The following is a 27,052-nucleotide window of genomic DNA, read 5'->3' on the forward strand; positions in this document are numbered from 1 at the left end:
AATAGAAGGTTGCTAAATGTTTCCTAAATGTTACTTACACACCTCTTATAACTGTCTTTCTACAGAGACCTGGTTCGCACTACAGCACAACTGTAAACAGCAGAGGAGTTTGGGTGTGGGCCTTTTGTGCTGATCGGTTAGCATTTCTAGTGTTACACGTCCACACGTGGCCTATCATTTTCCACTTTGCATGGAGTTCTACCTTTTATTCATTATCATGCCATTTTTATGTAGCTTTCACAGTTATTGCACCTTCCATGAGCTGCAAGAGACAAGGGATGCTAAAAGAGCCCGTCAACTTGTTTTCTTGAGTGCAAATATGGCGAGTGTGACCAGTGACAAGGACACTGTCCCGGTGAATTTTGCTGTGAATGGTTAAGAGTTTTAAATATAGATTAATTTCAAAAACACTAGATTTTTGAAAATGCACTTGTGGCATCTGATTATACTTTGATTCATCTGTGAGCATGTCGTACAACTGCTGCACAGATTGACTCCATAACCTTGGTTCCGTCTCCATGCTGTCTGTAGTTTATCCTCCCCCTTCATCTTTTACAGGGCACTGTTGTCCACTTCTTCCAAAATCGGACCCTGGGCTTCCTTGGTTACCTCCCACTCACCACCACATTAGTCAGGGTTTAATTACAGTTCATATAGGGTATTTCAAACAACTTCAGAAGTGGCATGTTTTTTTCTTCGTAACCCAGCTCTTTTTACCGCTCAGTGACCCCTTTCTTTTCTGTAACACCTTGTTACTTATCCAGTAACAGCAGATAACTTGCTTGCCTCGCCACCGTAATCTCTCAGCAGATTGATTTACAAACTGCATGTCTTTTAAAACACAAAAAGTACAAAGACTCATTGCGATTAGTAAAATTCAGATTCGAGTGAAAAATATTCGGTCGAATATCTCCTTTTTAGCAGGAATTCGGTGGAATACTTACTGCAAGCTGAATTTCGGTACACCCCTACTTGATATTCCATATGCCCAACTAACGACAAACTCCAGGTGTGAGGGAGGATAGAAATGTATAAGTATACTGAGAAAAAGAAAAATATATACTTTGTTTCAATAGTGAAAGTGTTCAAAGCTCACGAGAGCAACAGAAAATGGAACCGATAACAATCCTGCAAGTACAGAAATTGTGTGTTACATGGAAGGAACTTCGTGGCATGGTCACAGGACTTTTTGAAAATATGATCGATAGCTAATTTTAATGGACGTGTGACATGCATGATTACTTAAGGTGGTGCGGCAAGGTGGGGTTTCATGGGCTAACTGATGTTCCTGAAATCATGTTAATGTCTACAACAGGTATTGTTTGGAGGCAAGAGTGTCACATTCTTCAGTGACAGCCCTTCCAGAAGATCAAGCGCTCAGTGTTAAGCCACTAAAAACCAGCAATGCTGCTGTCCACTCGTTGATTGCCAGCAACGAGTAACAAACGCAACTTTGAAATGCAATGAAGAATTGGCCAAAGTTAGAAGAAAAACACATTTAAAATACACCACACTCTGCTGTCAAGAGTTGCCAGCCTAAAAACGTGCCATCGTCCATCTGTTTTAACAGATTATCTAATTTTGACTTTCCATCGAAACGACAAAAAGCATACAAGATGACCCACATCTGGAATGTGAAACGCGTTGGACTCATTCTGACAAGACTTCACTATTTACAGCAACGTGGCTGGAGACTATAAAAAGTATAAAAAAGTTTTGTTAACTTGTGTAGAATAACTGTCCTGTGTTACCGATATTGAATGACAGCTTGTAATGGTGATGCGTTGCTACAACTTACATTTCAATACAAGTCCCAACGGGTAAACACTTCAAGTTGCACACTCCTGTATTCACCCCTAAAATGCACTTGTAAAATAAAACGCAGAATCGCTGTCAGGCGGATTTGCTGCATCTAACATTATACTCACTTACTCTGCCCGTGCAGACAGTTTATCGTCTCAGAATGTCAAGGCCTCTGACCGACTGTTCCCCCCCCCCCCCCCCCCCGCCCCATGTTCCCTCCCTTCTTGAGCGCTTGGAAACACTGCCTGTGTATAGGCGCTTTATAAAAAAATATTACCATCCTAGCCAGGCAAAGTCACTTGCCCTCTCCGTTCCACACACGCCCACACCATTTCACACTTACTAAGCATTAATTATCAATATCCAACAGCTAGCAGTGTGTGCACATTTTAAGGCCTGCAAACATTTACTGTGTGGACTTCTTTTAGCAATTATTAAAGAAAGCAAAACATTTAAAATGAACTGATAAAGGCTGCATTGATATGCACTACAGAGAAGAGCTTTTCCATGGAGACCTGTGATTGCGTAAATGCACGTATAGAGAATGTTCTTCTCTGGTAACCAGAGGAGTCACCAGTAGTGGAGTTTGCTCCGGTTTGTGCCGCCAGAGTGGTCGGTGGTAACTAGCCCATATAGGACTTTCCGCTAACACAAACAGCTTTGGCAAAGAAGGGTAGGTTGCAGTGATAAGTGCATCGGAATACAAGTGCTCCATATAAAACAGTTCTAATAGATTGCCCCAAGGTGCAGAGGTGTACTGATGATTCACTAAGAAACCTTGCAGCGGGAGAATATTCTTTTAATTGCAGCTGTAAACCAACTCGTGGTGGAATACAAATGTCAATATCAAGTATGCTTTCAGCTACCAGATTTATAATAAATTGATCTATTCCTTGCACTGAATATATATTTGTGAAAGTGCGTTTGCATGCTCAGGGTTAGCTCCAGACCGATAACAGTTGGGCTAAAATGTTGGCCCGAGGTAGGCATACCAGTCTGGGGTGTACTGGCGAAATTGAAATCCGAGCCTGCTCATTCGCCCTGCACAAGGCAGAATCCGGCCCTGTGCTATCAGTATAGTTGCCTTCGGTTGTTTGCCAATTTTGCGATATTCAAAAATAGGAAGTTAGGACAATAAAACATACACAAGGCTATAGCAGACCCCCACGTGCATATCAGCTATAGACCCGTGCAAAGCCAGGTGGTACCGCTAGTGCCTGATAAAGTATTGGCATCTGAATGGCATTTGGGGCACTTAATGATCTATATGTTTAACATGTTCCTACCTTCCTCCTCCCTTTTTACCCGAAATGCTGATTTGATGTCCATTTTTGATTCTAGCATTCTTTTGACTGACCTCTGTATTTGTTTTACTATGATTAATTTTGATGAAAAACCAATGAAGTAAATAGAACAACTTTTTTTTACTAAAAGAATGCCATTTGCAAGGCAATGCCGTAGTCAGAACTTATGGTTCGATGAGCTGGCATCAACCAGTAAGAAAGGAGCTACCACTTAGGAACCATGAGTGATGCAGCACACTACAAACCTAACTTACACATGGGGTGCGCACTCACATTTCGCCCGTTAAATGTGATCCATGATGTTTGAAAAAGGCATTAAGCAATAATTAAGACATATTTAAACACGCAAAGTTAATGTGACATATATGCAGCCCCAAGGTGCAACCACTTTTACTCCCTAAAAATGGGGAGCAAAAATAATTCCAGGAATAAAACTGGAAAGTGACACACAGAAAGCTGCCCCCAAACCCCACCCCTCTTTCATACACAGAGCTCCATATGGTACACATAGTGCCACAGGAAGAAACTAACTGCCTTAACTAACTGCCTTAAGAGATTAAAATGCATCTTCTAGCGTGCATGAAAACTTACTACCATTGGGAATGGGACTTGTTACTCCCAACGTTATGGAGGGAGGGAAAATGGAAGAAAAAAAAAAACAAATAAAGTGTAAAATGCTCCCACTTTAAAATCTTATTTAAAGCACTGCATTTATGCAGGTTTAACAGAAAAAAAACATAACACTACGGTACCAGTTGGCCTGGGGATCCACTAATAGCTCTGGGTAACTTGGTTTTAAGCGGACCAAGCACTCCTAGGGTAGAAGCAGGTGATATTTAGGAGTTGTCCCCTTATTATGACATTATTTGAAAAAAGCCTAACTTATGAACATGTTTAAAAAAATGTTGGCTTCTCTCGAATTTTCAGTGCTTTGCAGCAGAATCTGTGTGGGTTCTTAGGCTATGTGAATAAAGAGATTTTTGTTACAAACCCTCTGTTTAACAAGGGTTTGGAGGGTCTTCTAGGGTTTTCTTTTTCTCCATTCTGTTCCTTCTTATGTGCATCCTTTGGACTGTTTCCCGTTCGGTCAGAATCCCGTATGTGTAGGGACCTCACTTCTGCCTGAAATGAGCCAATGACTTCAGTTAAGAAGCAGTGCCATCAAGAAGGGCATCACTGTTCCCGCGTCTCCCCAACTATCTCAGTAAGTGCCCCGCTGAACTCGGACAGCACAGATTCTTCCAGGACAAACCCGCCATCCTGGTTGCAATCCTATTTAGTCACGGCCGGGGAGGAGATACTAGTCTCATTGCAACTGTGCAGGGATACCTCTGTTCGCGGACCTGGGGGTGTCCCCATTTCCTTCCATTGCCAACGGAACTGCAGTTATCTGACCAATACTCAAAGAATGAGCTACTGAGTAGTGATGTGAATGTGTGACATGCAGGTTGCACAAATATTGCTTCAGCAGGCAATAATTATCCTAAATTGTGTGCCCGAGGCCCTGCAAGGAAAAAGTGGATCAGGTAAGATTCATCCGTTTAAAATTGTAAAGAGACTGAGAAAGTACACTCCATAGGGGGCCATATACTTTATCATGTGCAGGGCTCAAAATGTGCACTCGCTAGTGAGAACCGACTCTTAACGAGTAAGAAATGGTGAGCTGCCTGTATATATTTAATTGAAGTGGCAAGTGAATTTGTTTAACTGGCTAGTAGCTTGTAAGTTTAACCTTTTCCCTCTGCCAGAAGTAATGTTTTCCGTATGCAGGATTTCATGTCTGAGGTTTCTAAAAGACTATCGAGCAAGTCCCGACAAGTCCCTCTCTGCCTCAGGACACTCTGCAAACGCTGTTGGAATCCTGTGTGTGCTTTCAGTTTACAACGCTTTACGAGCGTACAGGTAATGGGGTAACCACGCCCCCTGGTGTACGTTTCCATAAAGGGAGCCGTCCGCACGCGCAGCAAGCAAGTCCCTCTTTGCCTCGGCGTCGCGGCCGAGGCAGTGGGAACTTCTCGGCTTGCTTGGACGCTGGGTAGGGATGGTCAGCTCGTTAAAACAGGCATGCCGAAGGGTCTGCTTCCTGTGAATAAGCCTGTGGCGGCCAGGACCATGGGTAGTAATGCAAAGATTAGTTTTCTTAATCACACTTCTACTCCGAAGGCGGCAACCTCTAAAGCCGCCCCTAGCGACTGCATGGACATCAGAAAATTTTGCAAGGATGTGTTACCTTCAACGAACGATCCGCCGACGGACAATGCAGTGAGTTCTTGTACTTACTCAATCCCTGCCCACGTTTTCAATGTGGATTTGCCTGATGCTAGTCAAAAGACAAACTTTGAACTTCATAAACAACCACAATGTGGTGGGCAGCTAGTTCCAATCAATCCAACCTTGTGCTGTCCTCCACGTGTTGTAACTGCAACAATGAACACTTCAATCACGGACATCAGTCTTTTGAACTTGGTGCCGTGTACAGCCTTAGTTGAAGCGGCTAAGGCGCCAGTATTATATCGGATGCTGTCATTATTGATTTGAATTCGTCTAACTGGTTTTTCTCCACAGCTCCTCTCAATCTGTCTAAATCACCTGCAATGTTTCCTAGTATTGGAACTGATCGTATACATGTGTCGTTTTATGCACCAACGCAGAGGAGAACTTGTGCTCCGCCGGTGTTTACATTTGATGAAGTACCGGTATGCTTGGCAAAAGCGCTTTCACCGGCCTTACCCATTTCTTCTGTTTAACCACTACAGAATACAGATATGGTCAACTCTATGCCAAATAGTCACGCATTAATGGAAAATGCGTTAAATGCCACTCTCTTTCTGCCTTGTTTAAGCTATATGATACCCTTACTGAACAGGTTCATAAACAAGCTTTACAAATTGAACACCTTTTACTGTGGCAAAAGAAAGCCATGCATACATTGCAATCAAAACGTACAAACCCAGGGCCGCAGGCCCTGGTTCCCTCCACACGGACAACAATGAACACGAGGCCTGCTGTCCTTTTGCCACCATTGGTAGCTGGACCTGCACAGACAGCGGGCTCTTCTCTGTTCAACCCGATTCCTCAAATTGATAGCATTATTGGTGATGTTGCCTCAAATGGTGACCCACACAAATCGGGCTGAAAAATCGTACAGAACAAAACAATTGCGGGTAGCGCCGCTCGGGAAACTTCAGTGAGGTCTCCCCAAACCGCATATACGTTTTTTTCAAAACAGGCAAAAAGTGGCACAAACCGACCATTGTCCCTCTTACTAAGTTATCTAAAAATCAACCAATGACTAAAAACAAAAAAGGCACAAAGATACAAACTTATCAAAAAGCTGAATATACCAACCACTAATGCAATTAAAATTGCCCAAGCAATTTCTAAAAAATATCACCTATTTCACTGTTCCAAGGCGAATAGAACGGAAGGTGGTCTATCTAATCCATCTCTTGCATATGCCCCTCTTGATGCACTGGTTGACGAGGCAACTTCTCGGCACTCGCATACAAGCACCAACGGGGGCAAACCATATTTGGAGCTGCCACCTTAATCCCGGAGAACCAATGTTACTAACTTGGCCCTGAATACTAGAGAATTCAGTTCCATCGTCAAGAGATAAGAAAAGAAGTTGACTCCTATACGAGTAGTCAATCTGCTGCTAAGATAGACAACCAACTTTCCACTTATTCTAGCGCAAATGCTAAAAGCGTTAGCTTCAAGGATCAAACGGCCAAGGAAAATCTTTTGCCGATAGAAGTGATACATAAGACCGCAGTGGTACGCAACTCACAGTTGGATACTGACAAAACGAGTGGCATGATGCCACTTGGGCAGGTAGATAATCGAACGGTGCACCCTGCTTCATGTTTAGGTATTCTTCGAGTCCCGTAATATCTCAAAATTCTCTGCTGTCGCAGATCACACCGGAAATTTTTACATATAATTCAAACTGCTATGGGTCCTTGTTACCGTCAAGGGAGATCTGCCACCTCTGCAGCACCACTTGCTCAATTTGCACCTGCTGTTCTCCCTGTGATCTCCAATAGGACGACTCCGGCCAATTTTTCCTTGAAGCTTGCATGCAATGCCTCTCCGGCAGTTCAATATGATCTGAATAGAAGAGCAATCCTAGCCATTTTCTCTGATATCTCACGACTAGAGGACATTTGTTCTACGGATTTGGTGTTGGTGGAATTCCCTGAAAAAGGGAACCTCCAATGTGTACGCATATGGTTGAATTCTAGGCTGGTGCAAAACACAATTTGGCTTGCCAAGAAGGAGTTGTTCTTGTTGGGTTTTACACTCACTACTGAAACAACAGTGAATGATGAGAGAAAAAATGAAGCACACTGCCAATCCAACTCTTATGGTCCCACTCACTGCATACTCAGAGAGTCCTTTGCAGTGTGAACCAACTAATTGCACTTGCAGTCTATCAACAAACAGAGCCTAACTAGTCCAACCTGTTGTAGTAAAAATGCACTCCTACGTTGGAATACAAGGGGCGATCAACAACAACAGTAACTTCGCTCAATACAACATACTTATGCTACAAGAAACGTGGTTGAATGTCAGTTCCAGTGTGGGACAATTACTATCTTTTTTTGTAATCCTGCAACTAAGGCCTTGCATGGGAGGCCTGCTTCCGGCCTGCTCAACGCCATCAAATCCGAAGAAGGTATTTGCGCTCAGGCATGGGCAATGGCCAATGAATTTTTACAATTAATCAAACTAAAAGTTCACAATGAAACTTACGGTTTAATAAATGTGTATTGGAATCCGGTGCGAATATCGGACGGTTGTTTCATTAAATCTCTTGGCGATTTATGTGGTCTCATCGCAATGGACACAACCATATCTCGAATTATAATCGCAGGAGACTTTAATTTAAACTGCACAAATGAACAGCATTCTACTTATAACCCACGATTGGAAACATGGGCAGCATGTGTGTCATCAAACAACCTCATTAGATTGAATGGCACCTTCCCGACCGATACCCCCCCCCCATCCAACGTGGCATTGTGGTGGCAGTGCTTCGACGATTGACTTTATTTACGTGAACACTCATATGTTTCAAAGTGTTACTAAGTTTTGTATTGTGGAAAACACATACAGTGATCATAATCAACTTGTAACCCATTGGCAATCTACTCATGTCTCACCTGCTGTACAAGTAAACCACTTGAGTGAAAATCTTTTGGTAAACAACAGCGGTAACCGGCTATGATGGTCGGCGAAATCTCTAACATTGCTAAAAGAACAGTTGGTATATCACACTCGTATAGGGTGTTTTGAGCCACAGCCCCGTTACTCGGATATGTTGCAAAATTTCCAAGGGGTCAGTTCAAGCAAAGTTGTACGCAGGGGTCATTCGCAGCGTCCTAAGCTACATGTGTATGACGCGGCTACTAGAGCGAAAAAGACAGAATACCGTCGGCAGTTAATAGCAGCCTATAAATTGTCATCTAAAGAGAGAGAACCTGTCTTGGTTCACATTAAGACAACATATAAAAACTGGCTCAGATCAACTAGAGCGCAAAGATTGCAGCATGATGGTGAACACATGTCTGCAGTGCAGTCTAAAAATCCTGCTCTAACCTGGTGCCTGCTTAATCAGTCAACGCACTATTCGCAAGATTTTATGCAAGCAAATAATGTCACGGAACAAGATTGGAGTTCTCACTTCCGCGAGCGCTATGCGGCACCTCAGAATACTGTTGCCCACCTCCCATATTATCTGGGGCCCTTCTATCAAAAGTTGGACCTAGAGGATATTCTATTCTACATGAATAAGATCATTAAGTCAGGGGCGTGTGGTCCCAATGGTTTATCTAATAGGACACTTAAGAAACATCCTGAGTTATGGTCCAAGATACTGTATCAAATATTTACGTTAATTAACACCACTCAAACTCTTCCAGTATCTTGGACACATTCTTTAATTGTCCCGATCTATTAAAAAAAAAAAAAAAAAAAGTGACCGTTCGCGTCCCATCTAGCTACAGACCAATTGCGTTATTAGACGCCCCGGGAAACATCTTCACCAGACTGATGCTGAGAGATTTTAAAGAATGGACTTGCACTAACCTGCTGCATGACCCATTTCAAACGGGCTTTGTGGCCGTCTTGGGCACTAGTCCCAATCTGATGTTACTGAACATGGTCAAATCAAAATATGCAACAATGAATCAAGTGCTCTACATAGCATATATAGACTTCCGATCAATGGAATCAAACGCTGATCGAAACATCTTGTACCATAAACTCCAGCACAACTGTCCTCCCTCTTTACTTTCCTTGATTATGCGATTTCATATTAACACCACAGTCCAAGTAAGGTTAACTTTGGCGGGTAAACTTACTGCTAAATTGCATACATTTTGAAGGGTTAAGCAGGGATGCATATTGGCATCATCAATCTTTAACTTCTTCTTGCTTGACCTTGGTGTTGATTTACGGTCTGTTCAGCGTGATCCACCTAAACTTGGGAAACACAAAATTGCTCATCTTCTTTACGCTGCTGACCTTATTCTTCTATCCCAAACTCCATAAGGGTTACAGCTGTTGCTCAATAAGTTGAATGAATGAGTAGGTGTGAAGCAAAAATGTGATTAATTTGCTCAAAACTCAGATCATGGTGTGCCCCCTCACATTAATACTAAATCTAAAGAGTACAAGTGGCATCTGCAAAACACATGTCTTTCTAAAGTGTCACAGTATAGATACTTGGGATTAAACTTTGCAGTGTTCGCGTCTAATAAAATTAATGAACTTGACAGAGGTAACAAATTTCAAACACTAATATGTCAAGCAAAAATTCTAAAAGGAAAATGTGGGCAGTTTACGTTGACTCACATAATGATCTTCTACCAACAAAAGGTAATTCCTACCTTATTGTATGGAACTGATGGTCTTCTTCCCTTAAATACAAACCTGTCAAAACTAGAATCTCGGTCCTGTCAAAACTAGAATCTCGGTTCTGGAAAGAGCTTTTGATGTTACCTAGATCTGTGCCGCTGCCGCTTATAAGGCATGAACTAGGCTTGTTATCCCCTGAAGTTCAAGTTAAGTGGAAAATGGCTGCCTTATTTAGAAAAAGCATTTTAGGTTTACAAGCCAGTAATCTCTTGGGAATCATGGCTGAACTAGCGCGTGATCAATTATTTACTAAATTATGGTGCAAATATATCTTGCACGCACTAGCTGACGCATCCATAACTCTTGATCTTTTGTTGGTGAATCCAGATCTCGCAAAAGTCAAATTATACCAACACAACTGGAGAACAAAATCGAAATTGTATACTGACTAAGTCGAATCCGTTTTTACATAAGCGCTTTCAAATTATGGCAGACCTCTGCAAACGTCCAAATCCCCAACTGCGTAATCTATAACTTAGGTTTAGGATGAACCTGTGGACAACTCGTAAAATTTTGGTGAGAAGGCAAGCCATATCAAAAGAGTTATTGTATTGTCGCTTTTGTTAAAAAAAAAATCCCTAAAAGAAAATTTAGAGCACTGTCTGTTTGTCCTAAACTATCAAGTCTGAGGAGCATACATTTAAAAAAAGAATGTGTAGTCTTATACAGTAGTATGGAACCAGGTATGATTTGGCATCATTTATTTAATGATCCCAAACAAACAGTATGCATAGCGATTATTCATTTTTTGTTGGCCATCTTTCCTGATATGCTCGCTTTGTAAAAATCTGATTGATTTATGTTTTGATGTTCAAATGATTAATTTGTGATGTAAAAAAGTGCTGGATTTGTTGTTTTCTGTGATTTTATTTAAATAATTTTAAAGGATGATTTTATTATCCAATACAAATTGGGGGCGCTGTTGAGCAGCCTAGAAAATGGCTGCTTAGCTTTTGAGCTCCGGACCAGCCCGCCGAAATCCGATGAATATCGGCGCTAATCCTGCATATCCAGCAACGATTCTGCAGCGACTTGCTAACATAAACCCTCCTCTATATCTGCCCGAACTTCTGGAGAAAATCGGAGCCGGGAACCCCGGTAACTGACCCCGTGGCAGCCTGGGGCCTCCGTACTGAATCCACTGCTGCTGACCGGATTTCTCCCCGCGCGCAGACCGGGGCAGCGCCCTGGTGTACTCCCTCGCTGGAGGGACCCGCTCGCTGCTGGTGTCCGCTGGGCGGGACCTTGGACTCCCCGCCACCTCCGCTTGGGATCATACACTGAGCCGCCTGAATCTACGGCTCCGACAGCTTTCCGGGGCGAGGGAGCGGCCTAATTTTCACCGCTCCCGCGGGTTGGGCTGGAGCCCTCCCGCGCTGGCACACGAGAGCGGCCCTCTGCCCGGGAGTTGTGGGGGGACGGGGCGTCGTACTGGGCGGCCCGCGGGGTCCCTGCGGACCGGTGCCTGCTCACCTCTCATCCACCATGGAGGAGTCAACTGTGGCACGGACTCGCGGCCTTCTTGCGCCCTGTAGGCGCCGTCGTCGGCTGACTGCTTGTGAACACTGGGGAACACTTGGCGAGCTACGGGCCCTATTGAAGGAGAGCCGCGGTGCTGACGGCGGGCTGCCTCATCCCCCGCGCCCCGGCTATGAGGTGGGTGATCTGAGCGCTACCACAACTATATCCTAGGGGGGCCTCCAGCCTCCCCCGCCAATCACCCCCCCTTATTGCGCGCTGCACTGGCCTTTGCCCCATTAGACCCCACATTTCCGTGCGTGGCGGACTCCCGTGGTGGATCTCGACATAATGGGCTATTACTGAAGGTGGAAATACCTTACTTCATCAATACCGCCTCCTCCATTGCCTGCCCAAAACCCGACGAGTTCATCCACGCTCAATACTAGCCGCACTGGGCGCACTTGTCCCCTCTAGCTCTCCTCTGCCCGCTGGGCCCACGCCGTGTAGAACCTGCGGAACTCACTAACATACACCCCCCCCCCCACCCTGTTCACACTCGGCTCACTGCCCCCCTGATGGCAGTACAAGTCTGCGAACTCGCCGCCCTCACCCATAAAAGCAATACTGCCACTGCCCAACCTGATCCCGCTATAAGCCACGAATACTAGCCGCTCACCGCCCTCTCTCCGGAAGCCCTGGCTTGCGGCCATCTTTAACCCTACCAAGCGGTGCACCGTCCCCTGGTACAGCAATGTCCAACAGGGCACGTGGCGCCAACAAGGTGGGCGCCATGGACAAATTCGCCAAAAAGACACCCAGGGCGGACCAGGCACCCTTGGCTGCAGCACAAGAGGATGTGATGCCCTGCTGGACCCCCCGCAACCAGATCTAGCCGCTATGATGGAGTCCATGGCCAAAAACGTTGCTTATTTCCATGAAAAGCTAGATGACATCAATGCTAATGTCGCCTCCCTGAGGGCCAAGCTCGATCAGCATGGGGCCAAGATTGCCGAGGCGGAGCAAAGGATCGGAACCAACAAGGACAATGTCCACACCTTGCAAAACACAGTGTCGGAGCTCGTGAGTGATATGAAGCAGGTCAAAGATAAGTGCGATGACCTTGAATCAAGATCGCAGAGAAATAACATTCGCATTGTGGGGGTTCCCGAGTCGGCGCTACAAGGTCGCATGGAACAAGCGGTCGAACAACTCCTTAAAGATCTCCTCAATAAGCCCACGGTCTCATCTTTCTTTACCGTTGAAAGAGCACATCGCTCTCTGGCACCCCGTCCCAAGCCGGGAGACTTTCCCAGGCCAATAATTGCTAAACTGCTGAGCTACAAAGACAGGGACCACATACTCCGTTTGGCCAGGGAAAAGGGCGAATTGAGGCTAGACTCACAAATCAGGATCTTTCCTGACTTCTCGGTGGGAGGCCAAATGGAGTCAAAAAAATGCTGAGACAGAAAAGTTGAGTATGCGATGCTTTTCCCTGCTCGCCTTAAAATCACCCACCGCAACAAATTGTATTTCTTTACGGTCCCGGACAAGGCGATCAAGTTTATCGAGGCACAAATCCCGCTGGTGGACCCCCCTGGGAACCCCATGGACAACGACTAGCACCAGGGTCCTGGCCTCTACGCTATACCCTGAGGGCCGCAGCCAACTTGTGATCGGCCCACTGGCGAGCTGATGGTCCCCTCCATCATTGCATTTATGGGTTCAACGCTGCTTGTGCACACAAAGACCAGGAGCACTACTCATCTGGGGGACCCATCTTCCATCCACCGGACTGTCTCCCCGCACACTGGGCCCGGCCCTCGGAAGCCAGGCCTCACTGTCATAAGTCACTTCAGGGCAGTGGTGGCTTGGATCTCGCCATCCTAGAACATGTGTGTCCTCTCTTCGTAACCAATCAGCCGAACCATATTGATGATATTTCTTCATAAAAATAGTAACAGACGGTGGGTCAGACGGCAGCAGCAGCCCCCATTGCAGCTGCAAGGCTCTCCAAGACGGAGTATTTGTGTTTAAGCCCCGGTTGGGCTGTTGAGGCGTTGGGCATGGCGCGCAAATGGTTGCTCCGGGGGTGGGTATCAATACACTGCTAGTTTATATCGGGCGGTGAGAGTGGGGGGGGTGGTGAAGTTGGGGAATGTTGCGTTAAAAATGGCAGTGAGCTTTGGTCGGGTACTTCAGAGAGGTGTTTCCTTGCCGTTACAGCACACATGGCGGCAGTCAGAGAAAGATCCTACTTCAGGGATGTCCCATAAATTGTCTATATAGCTATTAAAATACTGACATGGAACGTTCGGGGATTGACGAATTTCACAAAGTCCCGCAGGATCACGGCATACGCACAGAGACATGGCATCCAAGTGCTCCTACTGCAGGAGACACGTGCCCTGAAACTCCTCATCGAATCTGGCACAAACCTGGGGCCCCAACAGATACTATACCCAATACTCCACTCAGGATAGGGGAGTCCTCACGCTCATCCACAAATCGATAAAATTCACGCTCCACACATCCCACATTGACACAGAAGGTAGATCTGTGATTCTTCACTGCAATCTAGTTGACGAAGAATGCTTACTGGTGAACTCATACGCGCCCAACACTGACCCCCGAATTTATAGACACAACAACAGCTATCCTCATGCGATATGTGGATGTCCCCATTATATGGGGTGGGGATATGAATCTAATACTTGATACTGTCCTTGATAGAACGACTACTACCCGCAGGGTCTTAACCAGAGCTGCCAAAAGACTCCATTCGCATATGAGCTCCCTAAATTTACATGGTGTGGAGAACACTCCACCCCCAGGAAAGAGATTACACTTTTTATTCATCGGTCCACGATAGCTCTTCAAGGATAGATATGTTCCTCTTGTCCGGGTGCCGAGTGGGCAGGGTTTCGGAGGCCAGGATCCTTGCGCGCACTCTCTCAGACCACTCACCTGTGATGCTACAGATCCAGCTTGGTAACACCCCGACAGCTCGACCCGCTTGGCGCTTTAAGCCTGGCGCTCTTTCTGACATCGTCTTTAAGGCCGAGATCCTGGCGGACATAAACACCTTCTTTGACATCAATAATACGTCCGATACCCCTGAGGGGACCTGCTGGGAGGCTTTTGAAGTCTTCATTCGAGGGATGTGTATATCTAGGGAGGCCGGTGTCCTCAAGGCCATAAGGCAAGCCTTAAATGCCTCTGAGGCCAGGCTGAGAGCCCTCGAACGAGATTATGTTTCCGCGCCAACCCCGCCGGTCCTAACTAAGATCAGAAAAGAAATAGAATTGTTTGAATCCCACACCCGGAGCGAGGTGCGTTACTTTGCCCGGCCCGTAGATATGGAGAGGGGGATAGGCCGGGAAGAACTCTGGCTAAAAGTGGTGCGTGCGGAAGGCGGCAGGACTCGCATAGATCGCATCATTGATGAACAGGGCTTAAGGCACTGGTCGGACCAGGCCATCATAGACACTTTCGCTAGCTTCTATGCCAACCTATATGGTCCCCAGCCTGAACATACAACCCATGATCTGGACGTCCTACTAGAAAGGATCCCTAGGACCCTCATCTCCCAAGACACCAGAGAACAACTCGAGGCCCCGTTTACCTTGGACGAGATCGTCCAAGTGATCTCACACCTCCCTAAAAATAAGGCCCCGGGCCCTGATGGGCTCACATCATAGTTCTATCAAGAACATGTTGCTGTGCTAGCCCCCATATTGTACGGGGTCTAGATCGAATCGCTCCCATTAAACACCCTCCCTCCCTCCCTCCCTCGTTAAGCGAAGCCTTAATAACAGTCCTCCCCAAACCGGGGAAACCCCCAGACGAACGCGGATCCTATAGGCCCCTATCACTTATTAATACAGACATGAAAATCTTTGCTAAAATAATCGCTAACATGTTCCTCCCAATCATGCCCCACTTGGTCCATGCTGACCAAAGCGGTTTTGTTCCAGGTCGCTCAACAGCACTCAACATCCGCCGCCCGTTTAACGTGATGTCCAGAATCGACCCGAAGGCGGATGCAGTGGCGGTCACGCTAGACGCCCAAAAAGCATTCGACATGGTCTCCTGGCAATACTTATGGGCTGTCCTTGAGAAGATGGGAATAGGACCCAACATGCTCTCCTATATAAAACTACTGTATACAGGGCTGTTGGCCAGGGTACTAGTCAACTCTGTCACTTCCTCCCCCTTTGTACTACACAGAGGCACCCGTCAGGGATGTCCATTTTCCCCCCATCCTATTCGCGCTCGCCATTGAGCCAATGGCGGACCATATCAGGGAAAGGCACACCAACAAGGGCATTCACCTGCAAGACACGCCAGAAATCATCTCCCTGTACGCTGATGACGTACTCTTATTCGTCAGGAACCCTTCCACACACCTAGATCCTATCATTCGGGACATAACAAAATTAGGCATGTACTCTGGTTTCACCATAAACTATTCGAAATCGGAAATCTTTCCCCTCACCAGTGCAACCCTGCAGCCGACATGTGAATTCCCCCTGCGCTGGTCCCCAAATGGCGTTCGTTATCTTGGAGTACAAGTGTCACTGACCGTAGCTTCCCTACGGGCGGACAACTACGAGACAACGGCACAACTTGTGAAATCCAAAATGCTCAAGTGGCGCAACCTCCCATTGTCCCTGGCGGGTAGATTATCCCTTATAAAAATGGTTGTGGTCCCTAAACTCCTCTACATTTTTGCTAATGTACCAGTATGGCCCGGGAGGCAATATTTCAAGCAGCTCCACTCGGCTTGTACCCAATTCCTCTGGCACTGCGGTGCGGTCCGTAAGAAGTGGCAGCTTATGACCTTACCATATGAGAAAGGGGGTTTCACAGCCCCAGACTTAATTTTATACTGGAACGCAGCACAGGCCCAACACGCCACTCACTGGTACACGCACCCAAACCCGCCAAATTGGAGAAACTTGCAGGTGAAGGTACTAACATCATGACCCTACTACTACACCGCACCTTTCAGACAGACGCCCCGTCAGACCCCGTGGCCGCCACGATCAGAGCCTGGAAGAATATTTTGCACCCTGAACAAGGCCATAGCCCTTACTATAAATGGCTCCTCATATGGCAATTCCCAGGACTGGCCCCTACATGCGACCAACACCTCTCACAACATTGGGAGGCCCTGGGCTACCGAGCCCTGACCGATCTAAACCCGGATGGTATATTTATCACCCCCCAGACATGGCGACCTGCACACTCCAACTCTGTGCTCGAACTGTTACAGTACTTTAGGCTACGGTCGGCGGTACGTGCGATGTGGCCTACGTACCCGCATGAACCCCCAGAATCTCCCGAACTCCAATACATAGCGAACTCCGCTGGTTGCAGGAGCATAATATGTTCCCTATATAAAATGCAGCTAGCCAAATTAGAGAACGTATCGCTGAAACCTCGGGAGGCATGGGCTATGGAGCTTGAGATGGAAATCACCGACGAGGTATGGAGCAAGATGTGCGAACACACGCAAGGTCTCCTTGAGCTCCAGATTCCGCTGCACACAATACAAACTCAACAGGCTATATTAGACACCGTACAGAGTAGCGAAATTCACACATACTCCGTCCCACACGTGTCCGAAATGTAACTTTGAAGTGGCAGATCATGTACATATGTTTTGGTCCTGTGCCGCGCTAGAATCGTTTTGGACGGAAGTGGCAAAGGCGCTCTCAGAGATAATTGGGTCCCTTGTGGGCCTGGACCCGCTTGCCTTATTGTTCGGAATCTGGGCCGGGGAAAATGAAAGGAAAATGTCTAAGTTTCTAAATGTAAGTGCCATTGTAGCTAAGAAATGCATATTGCAATGCTGGAAGCGCCGCACTCCCCCCACCTTTGAGATGTGGTTGCAAGCCCTCACATGGGTACAAATGTGTGAAGAGGATTATATTGGTTCCCTGCCTATCCAATCCCGCCCCAAAAATGTGTGGACAGAATTCTGCAGCTACTTGAATAGCAGGGATGAGGTGGAGTGGACCTCCACCCCTCCATCAAGCCTGCCTAACGTACCATAGGAACTGAATATCCGGGCTCCCCCCTGTGCCACCAATCCCCCCCCCTCTGTCTGTGATGATCTGAACTGCTTACGATGTAAGCTCTATGGTGGTACTGTGATGTTTGGTTCTGTCTGCGCAATCTGTGCTGTACCCGTTGTAACCTTCTGCCAAATAAACAAAAGTTTAAAAAAAAATTTAAAAAAGAAAATTTCAACCACCAAAAAAAAAAAAAAACTTATCTGGGCTCGGCTGCAAATAAGATTGCGGTAGGAGTACAATACACTATTTTTTTGAAGTTTTTTTAGAAGGTATTTTGTTTCGAACAATTTTTGTGCCCAATAATTACTATAAAGACCAGAACACACACACACAACCTTTGTGGAGCATACCAGCGGCGTCAACAGTGTCCCAACTTACTTTATTTAGTGGACAAATGGTTTCAAGCAGAAACACAATAGAAGCAGTGCATAGGGCAACCGTATTGGGTGCCTTTACCCGTTACTCCCTCTTAGGTATCGGACCAGTTGATGTTAGGGATATACGATACACAAACCAGGAATGGGCCGTTACACAGGAGTACAGGCAGAAAAAAAAAAAAAGACAAAAAAAAGAAAGTACTCCCCTGATCAACTAGCTTGGCCAAGATGGGACCACTGCTTGTCACCAATCCCCCACAGTACAGCAGCAACAAGGTGTTAGGCAACATGCAAGAAAAAGAGAGGTCAACAAAACTAACCGGAGATGGTACACAGTTCAGAGTTCCCCTTTCATGTTATTATCACTTATTCAGACTCTGTGGTGGATTTTGCTAAAGTTCCAATGGGGAGCTGTGTTTTTAGAATGCCAACATAGAAACATAACTGAATAAACACAAAAAAGTAGCAGGTGCCAATCTCTAGAAAGAGCATGGCATGATGACCACATTTTCCCCTCTTTTGAGAGTCCGCAGCCATTGCTTTTTGCTCACTGTACTTTTCACAAAGGAGGAATATCTATTTGCATATCAGTCTTTGTCTCGCACACAAGGGCAGACCAGCACCAAAACGCCATGTAAACCTCCCTTGAACCTACTGGTACTGTGATATTGACCACATCAACCCCTCCCTCGCCCCGCCCCAGCATACCCCCATAGATCCTGCTCAACCTATCTGCACCCCCAGCCCACTCCCATAGATCCTGCTCAACCTATCTGCACCATCATAAAAGGAATCAAAGAACTACCACCAAGGGCAAGGAGGCAGAGCAGTACCCTAGCAAATCTCTTTCCATAGCCATCCAAATGACAAGGGTTAGTGGGTAGCCCCTTTGGGTGGCCCCTAGACAATGACCTAGGGCAGGTCACCTATGAACATAAACCCTACCCACCAGGCTACCTCCGTTAAATCTTTTAGAACCTTCAGGGTACTAATCAAGCCTTCCGGTCCACTAGAGCACAAGCATACACACAATATATATACCTACAAACACACGTGCGCCATTGTACAAACATAGCAGCTGCAGACAGCCCTATCCTCATTCTTGTCATGGAGGAGCATTGCTGTGCCCATGGTGGCCATTTACGTACAGTACTTCCAGTTTCTTTCGTTCGTCCTAAAGAAGCCATGTGTTCCCCTGAACACTCCCAATTACTCTTATGTAATGCTCTTCTCACAGCTGCGCCCCGGATTAAGGCGCTGCTTCCAAGCGGCACCCCTTGCACCTGGGGGCACCACCATCCCCACTGCAGACTGGGTAGACTGTCCTCAGCGCAGTGACATGTGGCAGAGTGGGGCACGCTGCCACCGTCGCAGCCTGAGGAATTCATCTGTACATGGCGCCCTGTGCCACCGGTCACAGCCGGCCTCCTTGCTGCTGCCCTCACACCAATTGCGGAGATCCCAACCTACATCTTCACTTTGTGACCGAGCACCTCTTGAGGAGGCGGACCGAGCCCAACTGACACAGTGGTAAAGGTCACACTGATCTTCCAGGCAGCTTCCGCCATTCACCTAGGTGGCCTCCCCAACACAGCCCTGCACCCGCACCTCGAGGAGCCCATCTCTTCCAGCAGGTCACAATATTTTGGGCCAGGCTTGGGTTGCGACTGCCCACACAGCCCCACTCTGGCCCACACTTACCCAAGCAGGGAGGGGGCACTGTGGAGTCGGCTGGCACTGGGGTGGGACGGCAAGCCTCTCAGACTGGGATTTACAAGTCCTCCCTGCACATGCTGCCGGGGGTTTGCCCAGCAGGCCACTCCTAGAATACATTGAACAGCTTAAAAGGTACTTCCCATCCCCTTGGTCAAGGGAGCCTGAGGCTGGTCCTCCTGCTCCCTCTCTTCCAACCATACTTTGTGACTCTCCCACACCTCCCTTGGCCTTCGGTCACCGAGGCCAGGGGGTGGCCCGTCCATTGATCTTGATCCCCCAACATTCTAGGTGGCCATTAGAGGAGCTTGATGGTGCAGTGTATCGTAACAGATAAGGGAAGCAGTAGGACGCACACATATTGAACGATTTATACCCCCCACCCTTGTGTGTCTTCCTAGGACCTACACACAGGAAGCATGCAACCACCCAGCTGGGTCCTTACACTCATAATCTGCTGCTTCTCGTTTTTTATTGTGGTTGTTCAATTTTAGGGAGTCAAACAGGCATATACACTATTTATCAGGAGAACTGCGCGATTAGGATGTTGTAATATGTATTATCGAAAATTTGCTCTGCCAACCAGCAGAGAACATGTGCGTTGGTAACAAAGCAATGTAAAACGTCCTCTACAAAAAGAGATCAAATGGCTGGGCTTTAAAAGATGTAATACTTGATTTATGGCCTGAATAACGATGATCATTTGCACATCCGTCAAACGACAATGGTTGTAAATGTGGTTTACACCCGTTTACAAAAAGGCCCTTTGAGCCTGACAACCAACAATTTTGTTAACAGCAGCAACCAAGTTTCATGCTGATAACCCTGTTAATTCTGCAGTGGCTATGAGCTAGTTAACTACCGAGAACTTCTATGTAAGGTGCAGCACCCTGTCCTTTGGAGGTCCTGCTCTATTAAGGCCAGATGTGTTGCATTTATGTGCTTACCTCCAGAAGGTATCCGTGTGTGCACCAAGAGTGGAAATGCTGTGCACATCACTCCAAATAAGTTATATTCCAGTATTTGTCAGCTTTGACAAAAATCACAGAGGAAGCAACAAACGGGTGAGAGGGATTTAAAAAAGGGGGCAGGGCTGCTCCAGGTGCACGTGAATTCTTCTTGGCAGGGATGGAATACAAAGGACAATTATCCTGGACAGCCAAGTTGGAATTCTGATTAGGGTATTCATAATCCAGAATGAATGAGCTTGGTGTAATTTAAAACAATACATGGCATAATATGGATACATATTTAAATCCACATATATGAAACACAAACTAAAAGAGAAAAGTGATTTACAATCTGGATCAAATGTATTTTCTCATGAAATCCCCAGAAACCTATTGTAGTGATCTCTCAAATGTCTATGATGCAGATACAGTATACAGGTAGCCTGGCAAAAAACGAAGAGTGCTTTCTTTAATATGTCCCTTCAGGGAAACAAAAAAAAAAAAAAGACCAAAACAAGCAGTGTTTTTTCAAGACATTGCCACAATGGTATTAATCGGGCCTTAAGATGGCAACAGCTGGCCAACTTGGGTTAGCATCTTTGTATGATAGTGCCTGGCAAATGAATTTCTAATGCGTGTATGGGTAAACATTTCTAATGCGTGTATAGGAGCCAGAAACTATTGGTTTTGCCAATGCTTGATATTAACAGGAATTCAATGCAAGGACAGACATTGATTATAAATCAAGTACCTGGTGGAACACTTTGCGGAGACATTTTTATTACACCAGGAGATGGTTTATAATTGCAAATATGCCATTAACTTGCAGAACACTGCTTAGAAATAACATGGTATTCCCCTTAAAAAAGAAATCACAGCACTAGCTCAAAGAGCTCTTAGGGGAAGGGCGTTTTAGATGGGAAATAATCATAGGGACTAGCATGGCCACCGGTGGGGGAAAAAAAAAAAAGAAGAAAAATAAAAGAAATCGAAATACAGCCAGCATGCGTGTTCCCCTCCCCCTCACATCCCAATAGTTACAGCTTAAAAGCAGTGGTTAAAGAGCCCCCAACTGCTGGAGAACCATACCCGAAGTTCTTCGTTTCATTATTGTGGCGGTGTGAGAAGGATATCCAGTCCAGATTTTTTCCATGCGACTACTGGGACTTTCCAACATGAAATTTGGGATTGGTGCAAGTCGCAAAATTCTGAAACAAAAGCAGGACTGGGTGGCATTTTTATGCTGGCCACAGCAAACTTAAGAGCTTTCCGATCCTGCCACATCTCGAGAGTTAAACATCTGAGCTTGGACTGGAATTTCATCAGCGAGATCAAACACTCTTCAAGAAAGCATTTTGATATGCCCCCATATGCAAACCAATGGTTACCGTGGTATATTTTGATTTGCCACTAGCCCTTTTCCCCTCCAACCTTTAAAACAGGGCAAACAAATAAAGTAGCCGCTTTCAATATTTCAGGTTATGGGAAATGCAGGGATATGAAACGTGGCCAAACAAAAATCACAGAGAAAGGTTGATCGTAGGCTAAGAAACTAGGCATATATCGTGGTTTTGCCGACAGGAATTTTTCCAATCGAATTTTTACCAAAATAAATTCCATTTAAATATAGAACGAGGCAGTGAGCGGGAAAGGTGATGTGTAGAGATGGAGGTACCCATTTTAGCAGTGCCTGTTTCTTTAAAAACAAAATACACCAAAAAAATAAATAACCACTTAGACAAACGGACAGAGCTAATGGAGGGCACAACATGCTATGAAATCATCAAGGATGTGGAAGATTTAACCTTTTGAAATATCGGTCTTTCTTATCCATCATCCACAAAAAGTTTGGAGCAATAACTACAAAAGAATTTACTTTTTATTGCGATATTCAAAATAAAATGTGACTTTCCACAAACGATATAATATGCATTTAAAACATACAAATTTCATAATTCCAAGAAAAGAAGAAAAAAAAAGGTTTTGATCATACATTTGAGTTCAACAAATTCATACCCCTCAGAACTTTTATCACCTCCAGGGTAGGAAAAACCTAATTTCCGGATCACAATCTATTCCAGAAGCAGTCAGTCTATCCACCAGGGGTGGTACACAAATATAACTAACCTTTGCCTTCTTAGTTTAGCAGTACCCACACAATCAATCATCAAGTGTCTTGAGAGTTTGCGTTTTATTTACGTCACATCTTTGACAATTTGGACTTACAGTTCCATCTACATCCCTGATTTTCCAATGTAGGTAATAGATTTAACTGAAACCTTAAGGAGTCTGCTCGTATGGTTGGATCTGGGAATTTGATTAGGTACCTCGGTCTCAAACCTTTGTGAGCGAGGCATAAACCCTAGATTTCCTCATAGTGGTCATTGTGCGAACCCAATCCATTCTCCGTAAGGAGTTCTATAGCCTTCACGGGGGTTTTTGAATTAGTATCACTTCGGAGCATGCTGCTTCGGTAAGAATAATAGCACAGCCCGTTTGTATATGTTTTAAGTACAGATTAGAAAGCACCTTATACCCTGCCAAACATCTTCATACAGTGAAAGTGGAGGGGGGGGGGGGAGAATCAGCCTATGCACAGTCAGTAGCTTCCATTCCACACATGATCTCATTTAGGGTATGCCCAGTTCGTACCTCAAGCTGGCCACTGGCACCCCATTCGGAAGATTCAAAACTCGCCTCCAGAGCATACCCTCTATTCTTTCCCAGTCAATAAAGAAAGAATGGGGATTTGTATCAAAACCAAAAAGCATTGCTGGTATTGCCATTCCTATAATACCTAATGAGTGGCAGAATCGAAAATGTGCAGCATTTATTGGCAATCTTTTTCATCTGCGACCCTAGGCGGAAGCTTTTTTTCATCCAAAGCAGCCATCACCGACCCCTTAGTCAGGTAAGATCTTACCACCGAGCCTAGGTAAACAATTTCCTTCACCACAGGAAGCACCTGGTTATCCATGAACCAGGTGAAGGGTTTAATATGCTTTAACTGATTTTTCAAGATCAATATTTTAGATTTTTCTGGGTTGGGTTTTAGTCCACAAAAGAATTTCATGTAACGAAATTCCCACGTGAACGAGACAGTTTGATATTTCACTTGATAAAGCCGATTTATTGAGAACCAAAGGGATGGCCACTTAATGTATTCTCTCCAATTTTCCATTTGTTTATCTGAATAAGTAATGGTGTGCAATGGGCACCGCTGGTTCAAGATGCCCATGAACAATCACAAACCAGAACATATGTTGGTCTGTGTACAAGAACATCTAGATCAGCATATTTTACGATGTGGGGAATTGGTCTTGTATAATAGTCAAATAAAATCACATTACTTTACAGCTCCCATACTGTTCCATGTGAGGCATGAAAAACCTAAGTCAGAAAATGGTTGGCTTTTATCAATGCTTGTGTGTTTTAGTCTAGCGATGTAAATCAAGGAGCTGAAGGCACACTTGGTTAAGACATTTCTATTACACGTGTAGCACAATTTTACACCTGCAATTAAACCATTAACTCTGAGCAGAAAGCTCAGAAACAATACAGAGAGGCCAAAGTTGTGTTACTGCTTGATAAAGATAGCTCAAGGAGAGGCAGGCACTGGGTGGTAATGGCCATAGAAATCAATATGGCCACGGGCATTCAATGCGTGGATTAAATAAAAAAAAAAAAAAACACCTGTGCGCCCCACCTCACGTGCTAGCCCGCGCTCAGCTGCACTCCAATGTAATAGTTTTGGCTTAGTGGTGGCCCCACCTAATTGAAAAACTGGACTGCTAGTTTTATTTGGCGATCAGAATACTAAAAAAAAAAAAAAAAAAAAAAAAAAAAAAAAAAGAAGGTCAATAAATGTGCATGATTTACATTAGAAAAGCCACAAAAGTTAGATTTAAAAAAAATCTGTAATGCAAATAGCATAAAGATTAAGGCCACCGGAGTTTAAAATGTACTCTCTCTATGCTGACATAGGTACGCATCAAATGGCAGTCAAAGAACCCAAACAAGGTAGGATTTGTGTTATCGAGTACCATCTAGTAGAGTATCCACCACAAACCAGAGGTAAGTAGCCTTCTCGAAATAGGAAAACAGAACATCGTATGTTTGAAATCACAAGACACCTGTCCGCATTTTAACAGAATGAAATGATGCAGAAGCGCTTACAAGCCTTGCCGCTAAATGTACAAAATAGGCTATGTATTACTCCGGCCCATCAAATTCATATCAACAGCGTCGTCATCTTACGACGTGTCACGTAGCAATCTAACCCAGGCAGAAACGGCAGCAGCTACAAATAGGCAACTGGTGCAGAGTTGGCAATGTGAAAGACTTGTAAGATTAAAACAGGGACACAATTGATGTTCTCGTTTTCTTCTTTTTAGTCTTATTTTTTAAAAGTTTGTCATTAATTCCTGAAATAAAAAAAAAAAATGTGGACATCAAGAAACTTCTGTCCACTGCTTTCCTCCGTCAACAGGCTCTGATAACACCCAACGTAAACAGGCGTGTATGGAAAAATCAGCCGATTTACATATGCCATCATCATCAGCCACAATACAGTGCACCGCTCACTATTACGCACATGTAATAAGCATTGAAATACGTTATAAAGGGCAAACTAATTGTGGATACACAGTATAGAGGAGGGATAGACCACCGTAAAATGAACATTTTAGACAATCAGGGGCGATGTTAGATGTCCTTTCGGGAACACGGAAATAAAAATTTTTCTTCTAAAATGACAAACTGAGGAGCTCCGGGACAGAAACGTGGATAGTAAGTATGTTCCTCCGATTACTCACGACATGAAAGTAAACATCGCTTCAGGTCGTTGGGAGATAGCAAATATTTATCCAAAAAAATAAAAATAAAAAAAATACTTAAACTATGCACATAGGGGTTGGGGGGGGGTGACACAAATCAAGTGACGTCCACAGGCGACCGTGCATTTCGCAAAATATAGCTGACGTGCAGAAATATTTCTTTTCATAAACGTCTACCTGCCAGAAATGCTGAGGTATCAAAACAATGTAAAACAAGGCTTTGATGCAGAGGGCCTTAAAATAGCACTAATACAACATTGTATTTATTAACACTAGCCACAAAACGGTGTTTTCCCCCACCCCAAAATCGGTTACACAAAAATTGGGGAGAGTAGGATGCGTGGTGTTTTCCATAAACACTGCTGCTTTTATGATGCGGGGATGAGAGTGAAAGAGGATCATCATCCGGCATTGGCTGTTGCAGCTTCATATGACAGGTTTGGAAGGGACTTAGAAATGCACAGGAGGCGTCGGGTGAGAGGAGGGGCGTATCCATATTGGGGGGGGGGGGCATCGTTTGTGGAGCGCGCGACCCTACGCGGGAGCGGCCACGGGCGGCAGTTGGCTCGTTCCTTCTTTTCCCTTTTGATAATTCCTCGTTTAAAATGAAGGGGGGAGGGGGATGGGCTGATGCACCTCCAGGAACAGTCCGCAAGCCTCACCCTATTGGTGGAGCTCCACCAGCGTATACGACCTGCCAAAATACCCTGACCACCTCCTTCACACGGGATAACAAACAATACGTACCTGGGTTACGTATTAAGAAGAATTATATTTTAAATGAAACAGACAATGTTACGTGCATTTATTTCGAAGGGTATACGTTTGTGCGAACATGAAACGCGGAAATGCGAGAGCAGTCGTCCGATTACAAATTGGATTCGGAGAATGACATTTTACAGCGAGGAGAAACCATGGCCAATAGCGGGGGGCGGGAGAGGTTAACCGGTGTCACGCGCAGCAAGGCTTGCGGTGATGCTTTAAAGGCTGTTTGCGGAGCCGGCCGTCCCGTAACCTTTCCCGGACCCCAAATGAAGCAAGCTTACCTACACAGTGAACGAGCTTGTGCCGCCACGAATCAAGTTCCTGCCGAAATCCGCGCCGCTCTTTGGAACATTGCTGGCTTTTGCACGGACTCGCCATTTTCTGTCGGCCCTCCCGCGGGCGCGCGCGCGGACAGCCTTCAGTGGGGGGAAGGAGGGGGGCTAACCCTGCCGTGGAGACTGACAGCGTGGAAACGAAGCGTGGCACGTCACCACGTTAGAAAGGAGGGGGGAGGGGGGTCGTTTCTTCTGTTCCTCTTCCACGCCAAGGCATTGAGTATAATAAACAAAGACTAAGGATAGTAATGAAAGGTCCTGTAAACTCATTGATGGTCTTAAAATATTCGGGGTTCTGCAATATTAGAGAACCCCGCGCTGTCGGGATTTAATCTATATAAAATATAGTTAGGGTTAAGTTGCATATATTTGTACTATTTTAAACGTGGAGCTCATTCTCCCACCCGACATTGCCATAGTTTCTCAACATTTTAATTGTCCAGTTTGAATAAACAACTTACGTTGGGAGTGATGAGGGGGAGGATTTAATTCAAGTATTATTTTTATT

The 27,052-nt window shown here is 45.4% G+C and overlaps 1 protein-coding gene across 9 annotated transcripts in view; it reads right to left on the reverse strand.

The window, feature by feature from the left end:
- Positions 1-26,662, reverse strand: part of LCOR (ligand dependent nuclear receptor corepressor) — a 735,064-nt gene extending 708,402 nt beyond the window's left edge. For 2 of the 9 annotated variants that reach the window (XM_069611594.1, XM_069611591.1), the window contains exon 1: positions 26,495-26,622. Coding sequence is in view for 4 of the 9 variants with exons in the window: in XM_069611589.1 (XP_069467690.1) it covers positions 26,491-26,587 (97 nt within the window). In the remaining 5 variants the exon portion in view is untranslated. Of the gene's footprint in view, positions 1-26,490 lie in introns of all 9 variants that reach the window. The other 7 variants (XM_069611589.1, XM_069611590.1, XM_069611593.1 and 4 more) reach the window with 7 other exon arrangements.
- Between the last annotated feature and the right edge of the window lie 390 nt (positions 26,663-27,052).

The sequence above is a fragment of the Ambystoma mexicanum genome, chromosome 8, assembly GCF_040938575.1.
Source record: "Ambystoma mexicanum isolate Mex_15411 chromosome 8, UKY_AmexF1_1, whole genome shotgun sequence".
Taxonomy (NCBI): domain Eukaryota; kingdom Metazoa; phylum Chordata; class Amphibia; order Caudata; family Ambystomatidae; genus Ambystoma; species Ambystoma mexicanum.